Source organism: Pelophylax lessonae (assembly GCF_965119305.1).
Source record: "Pelophylax lessonae genome assembly, chromosome: 5".
In the NCBI taxonomy this organism is placed as follows: domain Eukaryota; kingdom Metazoa; phylum Chordata; class Amphibia; order Anura; family Ranidae; genus Pelophylax; species Pelophylax lessonae.
The window spans coordinates 529,677,341-529,696,194 of record NC_138772.1 but is presented as its reverse complement, the minus strand read 5'-3'; the positions used below and the strand labels follow the sequence as shown (position 1 = coordinate 529,696,194).

The 18,854-nt window shown below is 44.4% G+C and overlaps 1 protein-coding gene across 1 annotated transcript in view; it reads left to right on the top strand.

Moving 5' to 3' along the window:
- The window catches only part of NDRG1 (N-myc downstream regulated 1), a 120,156-nt gene that overhangs the window by 36,008 nt on the left and 65,294 nt on the right, over positions 1-18,854 (top strand). Inside the window, exon 3 of the mRNA XM_082258717.1 lies at positions 1,797-1,832. Coding sequence (XP_082114843.1) covers positions 1,797-1,832 — 36 coding nt within the window. The remainder of the gene's footprint in view (positions 1-1,796; positions 1,833-18,854) is intronic.

Here is an 18,854-nt window from a genome sequence, read left to right as displayed (position 1 = left end):
GAACTACATTTCCCATGATGCTCATGCACCCTGCAGTGTAGTTGAACATCATGGGAAATGTAGTTCCAAAACATCTGTGGTGCCAAGGTTCGCCATCACTGCTCTAGAGGAACTCTAGTTGAGAAGCCCTGCTCTAATGGTTGTCACTATCTTGGATGCGATGGCTGTAGACCCAACAGACTTAGAGCTTTCACTCCAATGATACTCTGTGTTGCTCCCATGCAACATGCAGAATTGCTGGAGGTGGATATGTGCTTATGTTCAGAAAATTTTAAAAATAAAAAGGTTAAAATAACTAGTGGGGAAAAAGTAAATATTGATTATGATATAATGTTACAGACATTTCAAATAAAGGCTTTGGTCTGGTGGCTGGGGCTCTTTAGGCTTATCCCATTGTAATTCTCTGATGCCCAACCTTAAGCCCTTTTGTGCAGCCCATGGGGCCCTAAGAAGTCTTGTGTAATGTGTCTGCAGTCCTGAAACATATCCCCAACAGTATAACATTAAGGGCTCTTTCACACTGTCCGTCCGTCAGACGGACTCCGTTTATCTCAGCGGGGGATCGATCCACCGATCCCCCGCTGAGCAGGAGGATAACAGCTGTTCTCCGCACTGTGTGCGGAAACACAGCTGTCAGTTCCCCATACATCTCTATGGGGAAAATCGGATGGGAACAGACTGTCTGTCCGTTCTCATCCGATCCCATCCGATCCCATCCGATCCCATCCACTGGACGGATGGAAAATGGGGTTTCCATCCGTCCAGATTTGATGGTTTGGATCGGTTCGGATGTCAGCGGACATGTCTCCGCTGACATCCGATGCCCCATAGGGATGCATGGGGGGACCGTTCAGATCCGCCAAAAAAAAAACGGACAGACGAATCTGAACGGTCCGCCTGTGTGAAAGGGGCCTAAGGGCTAAAGAGATCCACTGCGCTCAACCCAGGTTCCAGTGCAGATAACGAGATGCACCAGTGCTCAGACAACCGCCCCTGTAGGCAAAGTTCAAACACTGAAAGCAAAAGTCGGCAAACAGCAGGATCTAATAGAATATGAAGGTTTATTTAGACATATGGTAAAATCAAAAAGGATCAGACCCATTTACATGTTTCAGCCTAGCGGCCTCAGTCATAGATGTTTCATAGCCTAATCATAGAGCTATGACAAAGGCCGCTAGGCTGAAACATGTCAGCAGGTCTGATTTGTTTGGATTTTAACCTTACATCTAAATAAAACCTTCATATTTTGATTAGATTCTGCCGTGTGCTGACTTTAGCTAGAATTTCAATATCTATAGCATGACTACAACCTCCGACCATCTCTTGTAGAAAGTCTGTAGTCTATGACCATCTCCTAGTATTATGAATGGTCCTTTGGTGTTGCCAAGAACCACAGTTGGGGCCTCGCTTATCAAGAAAGCTGATCACTGTTTTAACAGTAAATCACTACACTACACCAAATCTAAAGACCGAAAAACTGCAATATATTACATTTTACATTTTGTTCTTGGGCTTAGATACCCTTTAAAATAAATGTTCCATGGATAAAACTTGTCACTGCTGACCTCCTCTCCTAAAATTCCATGTTGTCCAGATTTTCTAGTTGTCCCATATACATATATGTGTAAGAACGATACAAAGGAATACAATATTACTAGAAATAAATGAAACACATACAGTACATTGACCTTTTTACAGGTTAACTTTCTGTATTTAGCATTATTGTAGAGAATGTATACCAAATAATCGTTCATTGGAGTCCTCATATGTGCTTTGTTTTTTTTTTTGTTTTTTAGGGAATAATTGTGTTAACGCAAGATTATGAAATTCACGTAAGAGATACATTTTTTGTACTACCTTTAATTGTCGTCTTGTAATTATTTTACATTTATTGCATCAACCGTGTTTTATTATTATAGTTGTAAAAGATGATGTAAAGGTTAAAATAATACATTACCATAGATATCGGTTGCCCTTATAAAGGGATTTTTTACATGCAAAAATTCTAACAATGAACTTCTCTTATTTGCTCCATTTTGGACGGATAAATTTACTATTAAATCTTCTCCTTGACTGAAAATAATTACTCTGATTACCCTGCACACTGTGAAATTCTCTAAGCGTGCATTAGGAGCTGATAATAATAATTTTAGAGACAAATATATTTTTTATTTGAAATTGCAGAAAGACAAAAGAACAGTGAACAAAGCATACAATATAAAAACAAGAGGAGGTGTAATCCCCAATGTAAAACAAAGATATACCGTATTTATCGGCGTATAACACGCACCTCAAATTTAGGAGGGACATTTTAGGAAAAAAGCTTAAATTTGAAATAAACAGCATTGAACTCAGAACTTTTTTTTTAATCAAATGCAGTCTTACCAGTGCCCGTGAATGCAGCCTCATCAGTGCAGTGTTCATAAATGCAGCCTCCCCACCGCAGTGTCCACCAATGTAGCCTCGCCAGCGCAGTGTCCACCAATGTAGCCTCGCCAGCGCAGTGTCCACCAATGTAGCCTCGCCAGCGCAGTGTCCACCAATGCAGCCTCACCAGCGCAGTGTCCACCAATGCAGCCTCACCAGCGCAGTGTCCACCAATGCAGCCTCGCCAGCGCAGTGTCCACCAATGCAGCCTCACCAGCGCAGTGTCCACCAATGCAGTCTCGCCAGTGCAGTGTCTATCAATGCAGTCTCGCCAGCGCAGTGTCCAACAATGCAGCCTCGCCAGCGCAGTGTCCACCAATGCAGCCTCGCCAGCTCAGTGTCCACCAATGCAGCCTTGCCAGCGCAGTGTCCACCAATGCAGCCTCGCCAGCGCAGTGTCCACCAATGCAGCCTCACCAGCGCAGTGTCCACCAATGCAGTCTCGCCAGTGCAGTGTCTATCAATGCAGTCTCGCCAGCGCAGTGTCCACCAATGCAGCCTCGCCAGCTCAGTGTCCACCAATGCAGCCTTGCCAGCGCAGTGTCCACCAATGCAGCCTCGCCAGCGCAGTGTCCACCAATGCAGCCTCACCAGCGCAGTGTCCACCAATGCAGTCTCGCCAGTGCAGTGTCTATCAATGCAGTCTCGCCAGCGCAGTGTCCACCAATGCAGCCTCGCCAGCTCAGTGTCCACCAATACAGGGCAAAGCAACAGGCAACAGCAACAGCAGCCTCGCAAAGAGCGCCGATATACCGGTATTTAAAAAAAAAAAAAAGGCCAGGGAGCACTAAGAGGCAGAAGGGGGCGGGCCGGACCGAGGAGAAACGAGGACGAGCGGCCGCTGTCATCAGAAGTCCCAGCGCCTATGATAGATGTCACACGTCCCGGCATTGGGCCACTGTGCTGTCTATCATAGGAGGTGGGACTTCCTATGACAGCAATCATCCTTCCTTCTACTTGGCCCGGCCCGCCCCCCTCCTCATCCTCTCAGCGATGCCTGGACTGTTTTTTCTTTTTTTAAACCGGCTTATAACACGCACTGGTGTTTTGTCTTCCATTTTTAGGAGGAAAAAGTGCGTGTTATACGCCGATAAATTCGGTAGTTTAAATAACATCTGAGGTAGGGTTACCACGCCAGTACATAGAAAGGAGCATTATATCACACATCGTGGGTACCCCAAGTTGAAAGCAAATGAGTGCAATGACATCCACAGATAATGTAGTTTAACCTGCCTAGCGGTATCCCCGAGCGTGACTCGGGGTGGATTTTCCATGCTGTTATCGGTATCCCCAAGTCACGCTCGGGGTGGATGTGCAGAGCGCGCAGCGGTATCTCTTACCTTCTCCTGGCGATCCAGTGATGATCTCCCATTGCTGTGATCGTCAGCCATCTGAGAACCCCTCCGCTCGTCTGTCCTCCGTCGGTGTGATGACTTCCTAGTTCCGTTCCCTGCAGCAGCAATGCTGCATGGGAGCGGAACTAGGGAGGGAAATTCAAATGTTGAACGTTGCACAAAACACAAACACACACATAACATTTATATTATATATATATATATATATATATATATATATATATATATATATATATATATATATATATATATATATATATGTATATGTATATATGTATATATGTATATATATATATATATATACACATATATTATATTATATATATATATATATATAACGCATGAATTATAATCTAATCAATAATATAATTTTATAATATAATATATATATATATTATATTATATAATAAAATTATATTATTGATTAGATTATAATTCATGCGTTTGTGTTTCAAATTTATCACATCTGGGATGTCTACTAGAGTCTTGTCTTGGTCAGGTTTAAGTCAGTAATTACTAAGAATTGTAGGCCTATAATACATAACGCCAAATTTCCATGAAAAAAATTGTACCGCTTTTGGTACAGAATTCCTGACATAATCATACCGCCAGGAAGGTTAAGACTAAGGGAGGGAATAGAAAAGAAAAAAAGAGGAGGAAAATGAGAAAGAAAAACCGCAGATGGGGGAAATGGAGAAGGAAAGGCAAGAAGGAAGAAAAGAAATCAGTGAGGCTCAAGGAATAGGGTACTCGAACGACTTCAGACTTCACTGGGCGGGTGTCGGGGTAATAGAACAAAACAGATTAATAAGTAGAGACCATGGACTTCAAAAATAATAATTTTAAAAAGTACAAGTGCATTGAATGGGAACATTTAAAATTTAAATTTAAAATTTGAAAAGTGTTTCTTGGCAAAATTTTAAAATGTTTTAAATTGCACCCAAGCAAAAAAATAAGTATGGTGAAGTCAGAAGAGAAAATTGATAATTTGTTGGCAAAATAACTCAAATCTTCAGATATAGGACACTGCTGGGTGGTGTAACCCTGAAGCATCCAATAAGAATTTAAATTTTTTCAGATTTTGGTGGACAAACCCCCTCAAGACTTCAGAAAAACTTAGATGTATTCTTGGATGTGTCTCTAGCTCACTACATAAACACTAAATAAGGCATGTCCAACCTGCGGCCCGGGGGCCGCATGCGGCCTGGAACTGCAGGCAATGCGGCCCACTGACCCCTGACAATTTTTTTTTTGCTGGGGAGGAAGGAAGTCGGGTCTGGGGCATGGCCACAGCGGCTTCCAACTAACTGTATGCAGAGCATGTGCAGTGTTTCTGACTCCTACCACCATGACCACTTCAAATCACTGAAGTGGTCATGGTGGTTAGTGTTCCTTTATTATCTCTCAGAACAAGTAAACCTCTGTATACTGATTCCATTTCATTTGTTCACCCTCTAGTTGTATTAAATTAGTGTGGGGGGCGCGGCGGCATTTTATTACTTATATACCTTAATTATAGTAGATATTTCGTATGTGGCCCGGGAAAATTTCTCTACGCTCAATGTGGCCCAGAGAAACCAAAAGGTTGGACAACCATGCACTAAATGAAGGCACAAACACAACATCTTCAAAATCCCATACCTGTTCTCCTGGTCTTCCCCCTGATCACAAAAGCAGGTCTCATTGTTCTGTGATATCTTCATCTTCCTCTTCCCGGTGACACGTAGGTCGGGTCATGTATAAGTGTGCCACTGAGTGAACAGAGGCTAATCCATTTATCCTCCGTTATATTATGCAAGCCCCAAATCTTCTATACTTCCAGATCTGCTTAGACTGTCGATAAAACAAATATAGACAAAAGCCATGGAAAGGGACTATGGAGCTTATCCTTTATTTAGAGCAGGAGTGGGGAACCTTTTTTCTGCCAAGGGTCATTTAGATATTTATAGCATCATTCGGCGGCCGTACAAAATTAGCAACTTAAAAATAAGTCTGCTGTATTTGGTCAAACATGTAATTAACTCCCCCCTAATGTGATGGCTGGTTCTCTTTGGTGAGGTGTGTGATGTTATAAATAGAGAAAAAAACGACTGCGCTTACTCAACCTTATTCCAAAATCAGCTGCCGGCACTTCAATACAACAATATTGTTAAAGCTACTAAATATTAAAAATGCTGCGCTAAAATTGGCTAAAAAAGGATCCAACGTGTGTTATAACACATAATAAAATAGTTACATATGTTACATAGTTACATACAGTAGTTAGTGAGGTTGAAAAAAGACACCAGTCCATCCCAAGTTATATACTGTATAACATGTATACATGCGTTTAATAAAATGATTACCCACTTCTGGACCGGAAGATTTGCCCCCTTAATGACCAGGCCATATTTTGGGATTTGGCACTGCGTTAATTTAACTGACAATTGCGCGGTCGTGCGGTGCTGTACCCAAATAAAATTGATGTCCTTTTATTCCCACAAATAGAGCTTTCTTTTGGTGGTATTTGATCACCTCTGCAATTTAAATTTTTTGCGCTATAAACAAAATAGTGCGACAATTCTGAAATAAAAAAAAAAAACAATATTTTTCACATTCTGCTATATAACATTCCCTCCCCCCCCCCCCCAAAAAAAAATGTAAAAATCAAAATTTTTTAACATTTTAGGCCTATTTGTTTTCAGCTACATATTTCTGGTAAAAAAAAACCTGCAATAAGCGTATTTTGATTGGTTTGTGCAAAAGTTATTGCGTCTACTAACTACGGGAAAGATTTATGTCATTTTATTGTTTTTTTTTACTAGTAATAGAGGCGATCTGCGATTTTTTGCAGCACTGCGACATTGCCGCAGACAGATCGGACCTCTAACTGACATTTTTGACACTTTTGGGGGGACCAGTGACATTACTACAGTAATCAGTGCTAAAAATAGGCACTGTTACTGTAATAATGACACTGGCAGGGAAGGGGTTAACAGTGTGGGTGATCAAGGGGTTAAATGTGTACCTAGGGGCGTGTTTCTAACTGTGGGGGGGGGGCGTGGCTTGTGGAATGACCATAGAGATCTGTGTTCCTATATAGAAGGGTCACAGGCACTCTGATCATTCCAGAGAGAAAGCGAGGAGCGATCACGGGTGTCAGGTGGCAATCGGAGCTACCTGCCCCGTGCATTGGCTTCCCCGCTGACAAATGGGGGCGGAAGTGCGCTGCCAGCAGCGCGCGCTCGCCCCCTAGCTGCAGGCGCGCAACTGACGTAGCCCTACGTCGGTTTGCCTGGGAGAGCCACACTGCCGCAGTAAATAGGCGGCGTGTGGTCGGTAACCGGTTAAAGTACATGGTACAAAAAATTTGCAAAAAAGTCATACAATATCAGTCATATAATATTTTCACCCTTAAGTGAAAAGGCAGTTGTTAAAGCGGAGTTCCAGCCATTTACTCACCTGTCCAACGGTCCAGCGATGCGGCCGCCGGAAGCCTCGATCCTCTCCCTCGGCGCCGGCATCACTGCTGTGGGCACCCGGCTGTTACAGTTTGCGGCTTCACAGCCGGGTACCCACTGCGCATGCGCGAGTCGCGCTGCACGCCGTGATTGGCCGGCAATCTTCTGGGACCTCTGACGTGTCCCAGAAGATTGCAGGGAGGGAGGGGGAGAGGAGAACTTCCGCTCAGGGCGCCGCGGCGCTCCGAGCGGAAGTGGGAGCGGGTACCTGTCAAAACTAGGTACCCGCTCCCCCCCCCAAAAAATGACATGCCAAATGTGGCATGTCGGGGGGTCAGGACTCCCTAAAGCGGAAGTTCCACTTTTGGGTGGAACTCCGCTTTAAGAAGAAAGATGAAGTTCGTGTATTGTGTATAGTCAACTTTCTTCTCAACACCGCACCCATTCTGAGACACATGTGATCTTATCCAATGCCTGTTATCCATGTGGAAAATGTAAGTTGTTTACTTTTTAATGAATGTCAATTATTTGGACGTTATTACACTATGTGGAATTTCTTCATTTCTTTGAGCATCTAAGCCAGCGTTAAAGCGACCATACATCAAGGACTGCTTCTACAAAGTCTCTATACCCTATGCTTATGTGACACTTTGCCATTGGTACTAGAGTCCATATTTTCTGGTAAGCGCTCCCAAGGTTTTTTTATCTGGTGATTGGAGCACTGGTGGTGTCATTTCCCTCTTTTCATTTTGATCGCAGAATTTTCTTCTCTACATGGATTTACTATCCGGATTTGGACACTTTAATTCATACATCCAGCGATTTCTTTTGCACTATTGTACGCCTTTTCACTTATTATCATTGGACTGATATTGAATGACTTTTTTGCACATTTTTTGCACCATGTGCTTTAATCATTATACGCATGTGTACATGTTATATATTACTTGGTATTTTATTATGTGTTATAACACATGTTGGTTCCTTTTTTAGCCAAATTTAGCACGGCATTTTTCATATTTAGGTGTGTGATGTTAGCTGGTATTGATGATTTTGCTGCTCGCAACTGGTTTTCCAGGTTTGCGTTGGTCAGTCTGCTGGCTGGTACTGCTGTGGGTACTGCTGGCTGGTACTATTGTGGGTACTGCTGGTGGGTACTGCTGGCTGGTACAGCTGGCTGGTACTGCTGATGAGAAATGCTGTCTGGCCACTGCTGGTGGGTACTGCTGGCTGGTACTGCTGGTGGGTACAGCTGGCTGGTACTGCTGATGGGTACAACTGGGTGGTACTGCTGGTGAGTACAGTTGGCTGGTACAGCTGGCTGGTACTGCTGGTGGGAAATGCTGTCTGGAACTGCTGGCTGGTACTGCTGGTGGGTACTGCTGGCTAGTACTGCTGGTGGGTACTGCTGCCTGGTACCGCTGCTGGTAAATGCTGGCTGGTACTGCTGGCTGGTACTGCTGGCGGGTACTGCTGTGGGTACTGCTGGTGGGTACAGTTGGCTTGTACTGCCGGTGGGTACTGCTGGCTGGTACTGCTGGTGGGAAATGCTGGCTGGCACTGCTGGTGGGTACTGCTGACTGGTACTGCTGGTGGGTACAGCTGGCTGGTACTGCTGGTGGCTACTGCTGTTGGGAAATGCTGGCTGGAACTGCTGGCTGGTACTGCTGGTGGGTACTGCTGGTGGGAAATGCTGGCTGGTCTGCTGTGGGTGCTGCTGGTTGGTACTGCTGTGGGTACAGCTGGTGGGTACTGCTTGCTGGTACTGCTGGTCTGTACTGCTGGTCGGTACTGCTGCTGGTAAATGCTGGCGGGTACTGCTGGTGGGTACTGCTGGTGGGTACTGCTGGCTGGTACTGCTGGTGGGTACTGCCTGCTGGTACTGCTGGTGGTTACTGCTGGCTTGTACTGCTGGCTGGTACTGCTGTGGGTACTGCTGCTTTTTCTAGACAAAATGAATAAAGGAATGTATGCAGGAATAATGTACTCCTAATCCTATAATGCAAATTTTTTTTTTGCAAGAAAATTGCCTTTAGAAGCTGCCTAATTCCTTCATTATACTATAAGTTAATTTCCGATTGTAGCTTGGCAATGCTACTCAGCAGCTATGCAAATGGCTGATCCCCAAAACGTTGTCAGCACTGGGAAATCGTGCCGCTTCAATAGTCTTAGTGCGCATCGGACTTTCACTCTACTGTGCATGCGCTGCTTAATTGTTCACACCTCAGAATTTCTTATATGCTGTGCATGCAAGGTTATAGTCTCGGAAATCCGACAACACTTATTGAAGTCTGAGGTGGTGATGCCACCTTCTTTATTGATATCTTTGTCTATACTGTGCATGCAGGGTTATCATCTCTGAGCTCTGACAACACTTAGTGGAGTGTGAGATGGTGATGCCACTTTCTTTATTGACTTATTTTTCTATACTTTTCCTATACTGTGCATACGGGTTTGTAGTCTCTGAGCTCCGACAATGCTTATTTGAGTCCGCGATGGTGATGTTACATTCTTTATTCATTTATTTTTCTATAATGTGCATATGGGGTTGTAGCTTCTGAGCTCCAACAACGCTTAGTGACATCTGAGATGGTGATGTCACTTTCTTTTATGATGTCTCTTTCTATACTGTTATTATACTCAGGGCCGTAGATAATTTTTTTTCCTGGAGGGGGGTTCAGCCTTGAGTACCCAGAGAACAATAATTAGCAACGCCTGCCATGCTGTGACAGATTGTGGTGTGTAAATATATACACTATATACAGCGCCCCCAGCAGGCACATATGTTAGTGAAGCAAATAGTAAACATGGCTTCAATGTCAGCCGGGCCTTGCCTGTCAGCCTCGTGGATGAGACAGGTGGTCTTCCCAGTGGCAGTGTAACTCCCGCACCTGATAGGCTTCACTAGCCTAGCTGCTGTGAAATTGACCAATGCTCTGGGGGGAGGGGGTTTGGACTTCCGGGGCAAATTGAAAGACATATATGCGGGTTCATGCACAGATGTCTATTGAAGTTGCCCCTAAAGTCTCCAAAAGTATTGCAGGAACTACTTTTGGATATTGGGACACTCCCATTGCCGGCAATAGGCTGTGATTTGACATGTGATTGGACCTGTCAAATCGCATGGGAATTCGCCCCAATGTGAACGAGGCTTATAGTTATTTTCATTATTAAGCATATGAGTGTGACAAAGCTACAACATACTGTAGGTACCAATTGAGCCAATTGTTATATTTATCCTTTTCATCTACTTTAACCTCCCTGGCGGTATTCCAGAGTGTGGCTCGGGGTGGGATTTCACTGCCATAAGCAGTAACCCCGAGCCACACTTGGGGTACCACCAGGGAGCATCGCTGGATCCTTGTAGAGGTTACTTACATTGTCCCCGGATCCAGCGATGTGTCCCTTTGGCATACGGCGGCCGGATCTTCCGCCCGATGCTTGTGAGCCCCGGCTTCTGTCTCCTGTGGAACCGGTGGCAAATTTGAAAAGTAAAAAACACAAACACACTGATTTCATTACAAAATAAAATACATTTATATTAGTTTGCCCCCCCAGTGCCCTTTCCTGCAGTTTTACTGTAATATATACATATATATATATATATACTTTAACTTATTTATAGTTATTTATTATATTAGAATTTATGATTTTGTGTTTCAAACTTTATCATACCCGAGATGTTATAAAGAAGAACGCACAGTAAGAAAAAATCATATGTAAATAGTTGGTTTGGGCTGCTCGTTATTAAGAATTATATGCAAAATAATTGTACCGCTTTCAGCACCTAAAATCGTAAAGAATCATACCGCCAGGGAGGTTAAGGAGGACACCAGAGTGAAAACATTGTTGGATAATGTTGACCTCGGGGATGTAGGGGTGAGGATGTGCATGACATGCAACCTAGAGACCTTCTAATGAAAAGTTCAGAAATAAGAGCTCTTAATTCCTCAGTGCTGCCTCTACAACTGGCTGGGGTTTGTTAACAACTCCATAGAATCCTACAGAGTTCCCGACAACTGGCCAGCTGTACAATTGAGCGAAGGGGCAAATGGATGACAAAAGACAAACTCTGCAGCTGGAGTAAGGGACGTCAATATACTTCCCTTACCACAGTTTTGAGATCTCGCGATTTTAGATTTCTCATTAACTCTCATATTGGCCTTTAGCCATCTAAGCATAGACTGGGATGAGGATTGGTTCCCACATCTGCCTCCCTCTTTCAAAGCAACTCCTGCAGCTCTCATACTGAGTGTACAGGTATGTGTGTGTGTGTGTATGTGTATATATATATATATATAAATACAGTATCTCACAAAAGTGAATACGCCCCTCAAATTTTTGTAAATATTTTATTCTATGGCCCCGTTCACACTGGGGCGACGCTACTTCACCGGGCGACCTCACAGGTCGCGGCGCGCTGCTCGCACCGCGACGTCGGAGCGGCCGGCACGGACTTCATAACATTGAAGTCTATGCAGGTCGCTCCGGGTCGCCCCAAAGAAGCTCTGGACCCTTTTTCGAAGTCGGAGCGACTTGTGTCGCTCCTATTAGAACGGGTCCGCAGCTTCTCTATGGAAGGCGACCTACGGCGACCTGTCAGGCGACCAGGTCGCCTGACAGGTCGCCCCAGTGTGAACGGGGGCTATCTTTTCATGTGACAACACTGAAGAAATGACACTTTGCTACAATATAAAGTAGTGAGTGTACAGCTTGTATAACAGTGTAAATTTGCTGTCCCCTCAAACTAACTCAACACACAGCCATTAATGTCTAAACTGTGGGCAACAAAAGTGAGTACACCCCTAAGTGAAAATGTCCAAATCGGGCCCAATTAGCAATTTTCCCTCCCTGGTGTCATGTGACTCGTTAGTGTTACAAGGTCTCAGGTGTGAATTGGGAGCAGGAGTGTTAACTTTAGTGTTATCGCTCTCACTATCTCATACTGGTCACTGGAAGTGCAACATGTCAAGCATTGTGCCCAATTTGGACATTTTCACTTAGGGGTGTACTCACTTTTGTTGCCAGCAGTTTAGACATTAATGGCTGTGTGTTCAGGTATTTTGAGGGGACAGCAAATTTACACTGTTATACAAGCTGTACACTCACTACTTTACATTGTAGCAAAGTGTCATTTCTTCAGTGTTGTCACATGAAAAGGTATAATAAAATTTTTACAAAAATGTGAGGGGTGTACTCACTTTTGTGAGATACTGTACTGTATATGGATTTATATATATGTGTGCCGTTGCCTTCTCCTGAAAGTCAGAAGCATATGGAGACTGTTTATGACTCCAGGTGGTATTTCCCAAAACTGGCCAGCTGCACTCTGGAACTCAGGAAGCTAGTGGGTGATGAGAGATGAACAGAAGCTTGAGATCTCTGATAGTAAGGGACATCAGTACTAGGGATGGACCGATATCGATTTTTCTTTCCCGATACCGATATTTTGGCCATCGCATATCGATATCGGCCGATAAGGGCCGATATTTTGTACATCCTATGTCAGGGTCCTAGACTAGTCTTCTCCTCCTCCAACCATTAGGCGGTGATGCTCATGTAAGGGTAAAATGATGTCACATAGCATAATTCTGTTTACAAATGTTATTGAATATGCCACTCACACATGTACAAATTAAAGATATACTGTAAGCAATTCCACATTTGCAGATCTGCTGGCAGATCGGTATCTCTCGCCCACTTGCCGTAAGTGACACCTGGGTGATACCGCTCTGTTCGGCATCCACTCAATACTGCTCTTTCTCGCACCCGCTCCATCTCCCACCCACCCGATACCAATCCATCCGGCATACGATCTCAGAAGTCACGTGCGTGACCACTTGACCTCCGAGATCGTCATCGTATGCTGGAGGGAGCGGTATCGCCCAGGTGTCACTTATGGCAAGTTGGTGAGAGACGGATCGGTATCGGGTGGGTGGGAGACAGAGCGGGTGACAGACAGAGGAGTATTGAGTGGATGCCGAACGGAGCGGTATCACCCGGGTATCACATACGGCAAGTGGGTGAGAGATACCGATCTGCCAGCAGAAATGCTAATATGGAATTGCTTATATCTTTAATTTGTACATATGTGAGTGGCATATTCAATAACATTTGTAAATGGAATTATGCTATGTGACATCATTTTACCCTTACATGAGCAATATTTGGAATATCGGTAATATCGGCAAGTTCCGGGGCCGATACAGATATATCGGCAAAAGTCAATATCGGCCCTCGATATATCAGCCTTGCCGATAATCGGTCGATCCCTAATCAGTACATTCTCCTTACCCCAAGTTTGAGATCCTGAGATTCTGGATTTCAAAGTAATTCTATTATTTTGACTTTGGCTTTTTGCCATTATCACAGCATAAATAAGAATGAAGACTAGTCCCCTTGTCTTTCTAAAACAGTGTTAGGATTGTGCCCATCATCATGTCCCTTTGTTATCGCCTTCCTTCAGAGGGTCAGAAGCATCTGGAGACTGTTGCGTATGAGTCCGGGTGTGCATGAGTAAAAATGGGAGTTTTCACTTTTTTTTGTTTAAATTCTGACGAAATTTAAGACATTTCCCCAAAGTTTCAACATTATAGCAACGTGCATTGGAGTCACATCCTTTCAAGCATTAGTGAGTCATATGCACTGGAATAACTTGGAAAAACTTGTCTGATAACCTTACTAATCCAAGAGATTCTTAAGCCGGGATTGTTGGAAACATTCTAAGGTAATGATCTGACCTGCATCAATGTCAAGCTGGCCTTGAAAAACAACAACACAACCCTTAAAGAGGAAGTAAACCCTCCTCTGACACTTTTACCTATAGGTAAGCCTATGATAAGGATTACCTATGGGTACTGTAAATATCTCCTAAACATGCACCGTTTAGGAGATATTTACCTTAAATGCAGCCAGTGACGTCACTGGCGCATGCGCTCTGAAGGAACGGCCGCTGGTGCCGTTTCTTCAGAGCCCCGTGCCGTGACTGTCGGCTCCCGCGCGCGTGCGCGGAAGTGACGTCACCGCGGCTCCAGCCAATCAGATGGCCGGATGCCGCGATCCCGGAAGACGGGCGACAGGACATGTCGCCCGTCATACAGGTAAGTGGGCGGCACGGCGGGGGCTCGTTCTAAGGTAAGTATTTCATAATGAGCTAGTATGTGATGCATACTAGCTCATTATGTGTTTCTCTTACAGGTTGCCAAAAAAAAAGTTGTATGGGTTTACAACCTCTTTAATGCTGGCCACACTTTTGACAAATAAAGAGTCATTCCAACCAAAACCAATCTTTTACTTTTTAAAAAATACCAGAGAATTAAACCAAATTAAAATGGAACGGGGGCTTATAGTTTTATTATCTCAAGGACTCAGGAGATATATGCATTCATTTTCTGTGCTTGACCATCAGTGGTGGACAAAGTTATCAAAGGGCCCCTGCGCAAGACCAATTTTTGGCCCCCCTTTTCATCCATTTGGTCAAGTAAAAAGACTTATGTGTAGTGAATGACAGCTAGAAAGAATTGAGCAGCATCTTAGTCTATAGCAATGATGACGAACCTTGGCACCCCAGATGTTTTGGAACTACATTTCCCATGTTGCTCATGCACTCAGGCACTTATACCTCATTTCCACTGAGCGGATCGGTTCAGGTTGGTTCGGTACGGAGCGGTACGCTATTTTGAGTGTTTCCATTATGAAAGTGGCCTATACAACCGAACCAAACCGCACCATTCCTTGTCCTCCTTCAGATGTAGGTCCATAGGAAATGGTACGGTACGGTTAGGGTGGAGCTACTGGCGTCACACGATACATTCCACTGATTGGCGGACAGGAAAACGTCAGTCCAGATAATAGGAGAAGGATGCCTGCAAAAAACAGCAAGGTCTCGTCGGCTCAGGAACTGTCCACTTTCCTAACTATAATTGGCGATAGCGTTATTCAGAGTGAGCTTGATGGATCAGTAAGAAATGAAAAGGTGCATAAAGATATTTCTCAGTGGATGGCAGTCGAGGATTTGAACGGATGTTGGATCAGTGTAGGGCAAAGCTTAAAAATCTTTAAGGCCAATATAATATTTGGTGTAAACCCCACATGGCCCCTGGCGGTCCGACTTGCAGTGGAAACGCTCACCTGAATAGGCCGGACCATTCTAACCCTTCCAAACTGTACCGACCCGAACCGTTCCACGAGGCATTAGAAACCAATTAGCTTCTATCCCCAACTTGTTCAATTAACCATTGACAAAAAAATACCTGGAAGCTGGTTTCTATGCAAAGGGGGACCAGATTTTAGTAAATCAACCCCTATGTATCAGTAGGAACAGTCCCAGCATCCAACTAACCCAGCATCAGTTTAGAACCAATGGACCTATAAGTCTCTGAAGGCCCTTGTGCAGTTGCACAGTCTTTACAAATGGTATTCCTGCCACCCAGGAGCTATGCTGTGTCCCTGCCTGCCAGGTCCATTGTACCATCATAACTGGAACAGGAAACAGAGCAGTAAAAAATATAAAATTGGTTCATTGGAAGAAAAACTTTTTCCTGGTACTGGACAGCCCCAAGGAATGGCAATGCATGGGTCTAGATTTTTTAAAAAATCTTTCCACATATGTAGAACTTGAATATAAAAAACATGTATTTTTGTTTCTTCTGTCTGTGCATCCCAAATATAATTTTGGTTTTAAATGAATACTACTGCTGGGGTGAACCACCCATTTTCTCCATATTAGTGTCAGGATCTCCAATGTGGAAAGAAAATTCCATTCCAGTGCTAGGACATGGTCGTTTTAGCACCCAAAGCAAAAAGGCCAAAGTGCGCCCCCCACTGTTGAGGCAGTTCCTGTCCTTTTTGCACCCCCACTCTTCTGCTGAAGTGCTCAAGGCCACCACTTCTAACAACCTTTTGAGCCCCCGCCTTGCTGTACCCCACTTTCTAGTTCTGCCAGCCATGAAGATCAACAGGCATCAATTTACAACTGAACTATGAGCTTTTTGTGTATTGAGCCTTTAAATGCTATAAATGTCCTAATACCACCAAAACCAGGAAGTAAGAGAAGACTTCATTTTTTTCATGCTCGGGATGAACCAACTATTTGCTACATATTAGTCTCAGGATCTCCAGCGTGAAAAGAAAGTTCCTTTTCAGTGCTAGGACAAGGTCGTTTAGCATCCAGGGCAAAAAGGCCAAAGTGCGTCCCCACCGTTGAGGCAGTTCCTGTCCTTTTTTGCATTCCCACTCTTCTGCTGACACCCAAGCTTCTGCTGAAGTGCTCAAGGCCACCACTTCTAACAACCTTTTGGCCCTGCTTTGCTGTACCCCACTTTCTAGTTCTGCCAGCCATGAAGATCAACAGGCATCAATGCAAAACTGAAATATGAGTTTTTTGTGCATTGAGACTTTAAATGCTATAAATGTCCTAATACCACCAAAACCAGGAAGTAAGAGAAGACTTCATTTTTTTCATGCTCGGGGTGAACCACCCATTTGCTCCATATTAGTCTCAGGATCTCCAGTGTGAAAAAAAAAGTTCCTTTTCAGTGCTAGGACAAGGTCGTTTAGCATCCAAGGTGAAAAGGCCAACGTGCGCTCTCCGCCGTTGAGGCAGTTTTTTGCTCCCCCACTCTTCTGCTGAAGTGCTCAGGGCCACCTCTTCTGCCTACCCCTCTGCCCCGCCTTGCTGTACCTCACTTTCTAGCTCTGCCAGCCATGGAGATCAACAGGCATCCAATCAAAACTGAACCATGAGCTTTTTGTGCACTGAGCCTTTAAATGCTATAAATGTCCTAATGCCACCAAAACCAGGAAGTAAGAGAAGACTTCATTTTTTTCATGCTCGGGACGAACCACCCATTTGCTCCATATTAGTCTCAGGATCTCCAGTGTGAAAAGAAAGCTCCTTTTCAGTGCTAGGACAAGGTCGTTTAGCACCCAGGGCAAAAAGGCCAAATTCCCCCCCCTACTGTTTAGGCAGTTTCTGTCCTTTTGCATCCCCACTCTTCTGCCGAAGTGCTCAAGGTCACCTCTTCTGTCTACCCCTCCCTCGGCCCCGCCTTGCTGTACCCCACTTTTCAGCTCTGCCAGCCATGGAGATCCACAGGCATCCAATCAAAACTGAACTATGAGCTTTTTGTGCATTGAGCCTTTAAATGCTATAAATGTCCTAATACCACCAAACCAGGAAGTAAGAGAAGACTTCATTTTTTTCATGATCGGGGTGAACCACCTATTTGCTCCATATTAGTCTCAGGATCTCCAGTGTGAAAAAAAAAAAGTTATTTTTCAGTGCTAGGAGAAGGTAGTTTAGAACCCAGGGCAAAAAGGCCAAAGTGCGCCCCCCTACCGTTTAGGCAGTTCCTGTCCTTTTTGCACCCCCACTCTTCTGCCGAAGTGCTCAAGGCCACCTCTTCTGCCGAAGTGCTCAAGGCCACCTCTTCTGCCTACCCCTTGGCCCCGCCTTGCTTTTCCCCACTTTCTAGCTCTGCCAGCCATGGAGATCAACAGGCATCAATTCAAAACTGAACCATGAGCTTTTTGTGCATTGAGCCTTTAAATGCTATAAATGTCCGAATACCACCAAAACCAGGAAGTAAGAGAAGACTTCATTTTTTTCATGCTCGGGACGAACCACCCATTTGCTCCATATTAGTCTCAGGATCTCCAATGTGAAAAGAAAGCTCCTTTTCAGTGCTAGGACAAGGTCGTTTAGCACCCAGGGCAAAAAGACCAAAGTGCGCCCCCTACCGTTTAGGCAGTTTCTGTCCTTTTTGCATCCCCACTCTTCTGCCGAAGTGCTCAAGGTCACCTCTTCTGTCTACCCCTCCCTCGGCCCCGCCTTGCTGTACCCCACTTTCCTGCTCTGCCAGCCATGGAGATCAACAGGCATCCAATCAAAACTGAACCATGAGCTTTTTGTGCACTGAGCCTTTAAATGCTATAAATGTCCTAATACCACCAAAACCAGGAAGTAAGAGAAGACTTCATTTTTTTCATGCTCTGGTGAACCACCAATTTGCTCCATATTAGTCTCAGGATCTCCACTGTGAAAAAAAAGTTCATTTTCAGTGATAGGACAAGGTAGTTTAGCACCCAGGGCAAAAAGGCCAAAGTGCGCCCCCTACCGTTGAGGCAGTTCCTGTTCTTTTTGCACCCCCACTCTTCTGCCGAAGTGTTCAAGGCCACCTCTTCTGCCTACCCCTTGGCCCCGCCTTGCTGTTCCCCACTTTCTAGCTCTGCCAGCCATGGAGGTCAACAGGCATCAATTCAAAACTGAACTATGAACTTTTTGTGCATTGAGCCTTTAAATGCTATAAAAGTCCTAATGCCACCAAATCCAGGAAGTAAGAGAAGACTTCATTTTTTTCATGCTCGGGACGAACCACCTATTTGCTCCATATTAGTCTCAGGATCTCCAATGTGAAAAAAAAAAATATTTTTAGTGCTGGACAAGGTCGTTTAGCATCCAAGGTGAAAAGGCCAAAGTGCACCCCCATTATCGAGGCAGCAGCATTTATTGTAAATCCTGTCCTTTTTGCACCCCCACTCTTCTGCTGAAGTTCTCAAGGCCTATTCTTTTACCTACCCTTCGGCCCAGTCCTGCTCTACTCTACTTACTAGCTCTGCCAGCCATGGAGAT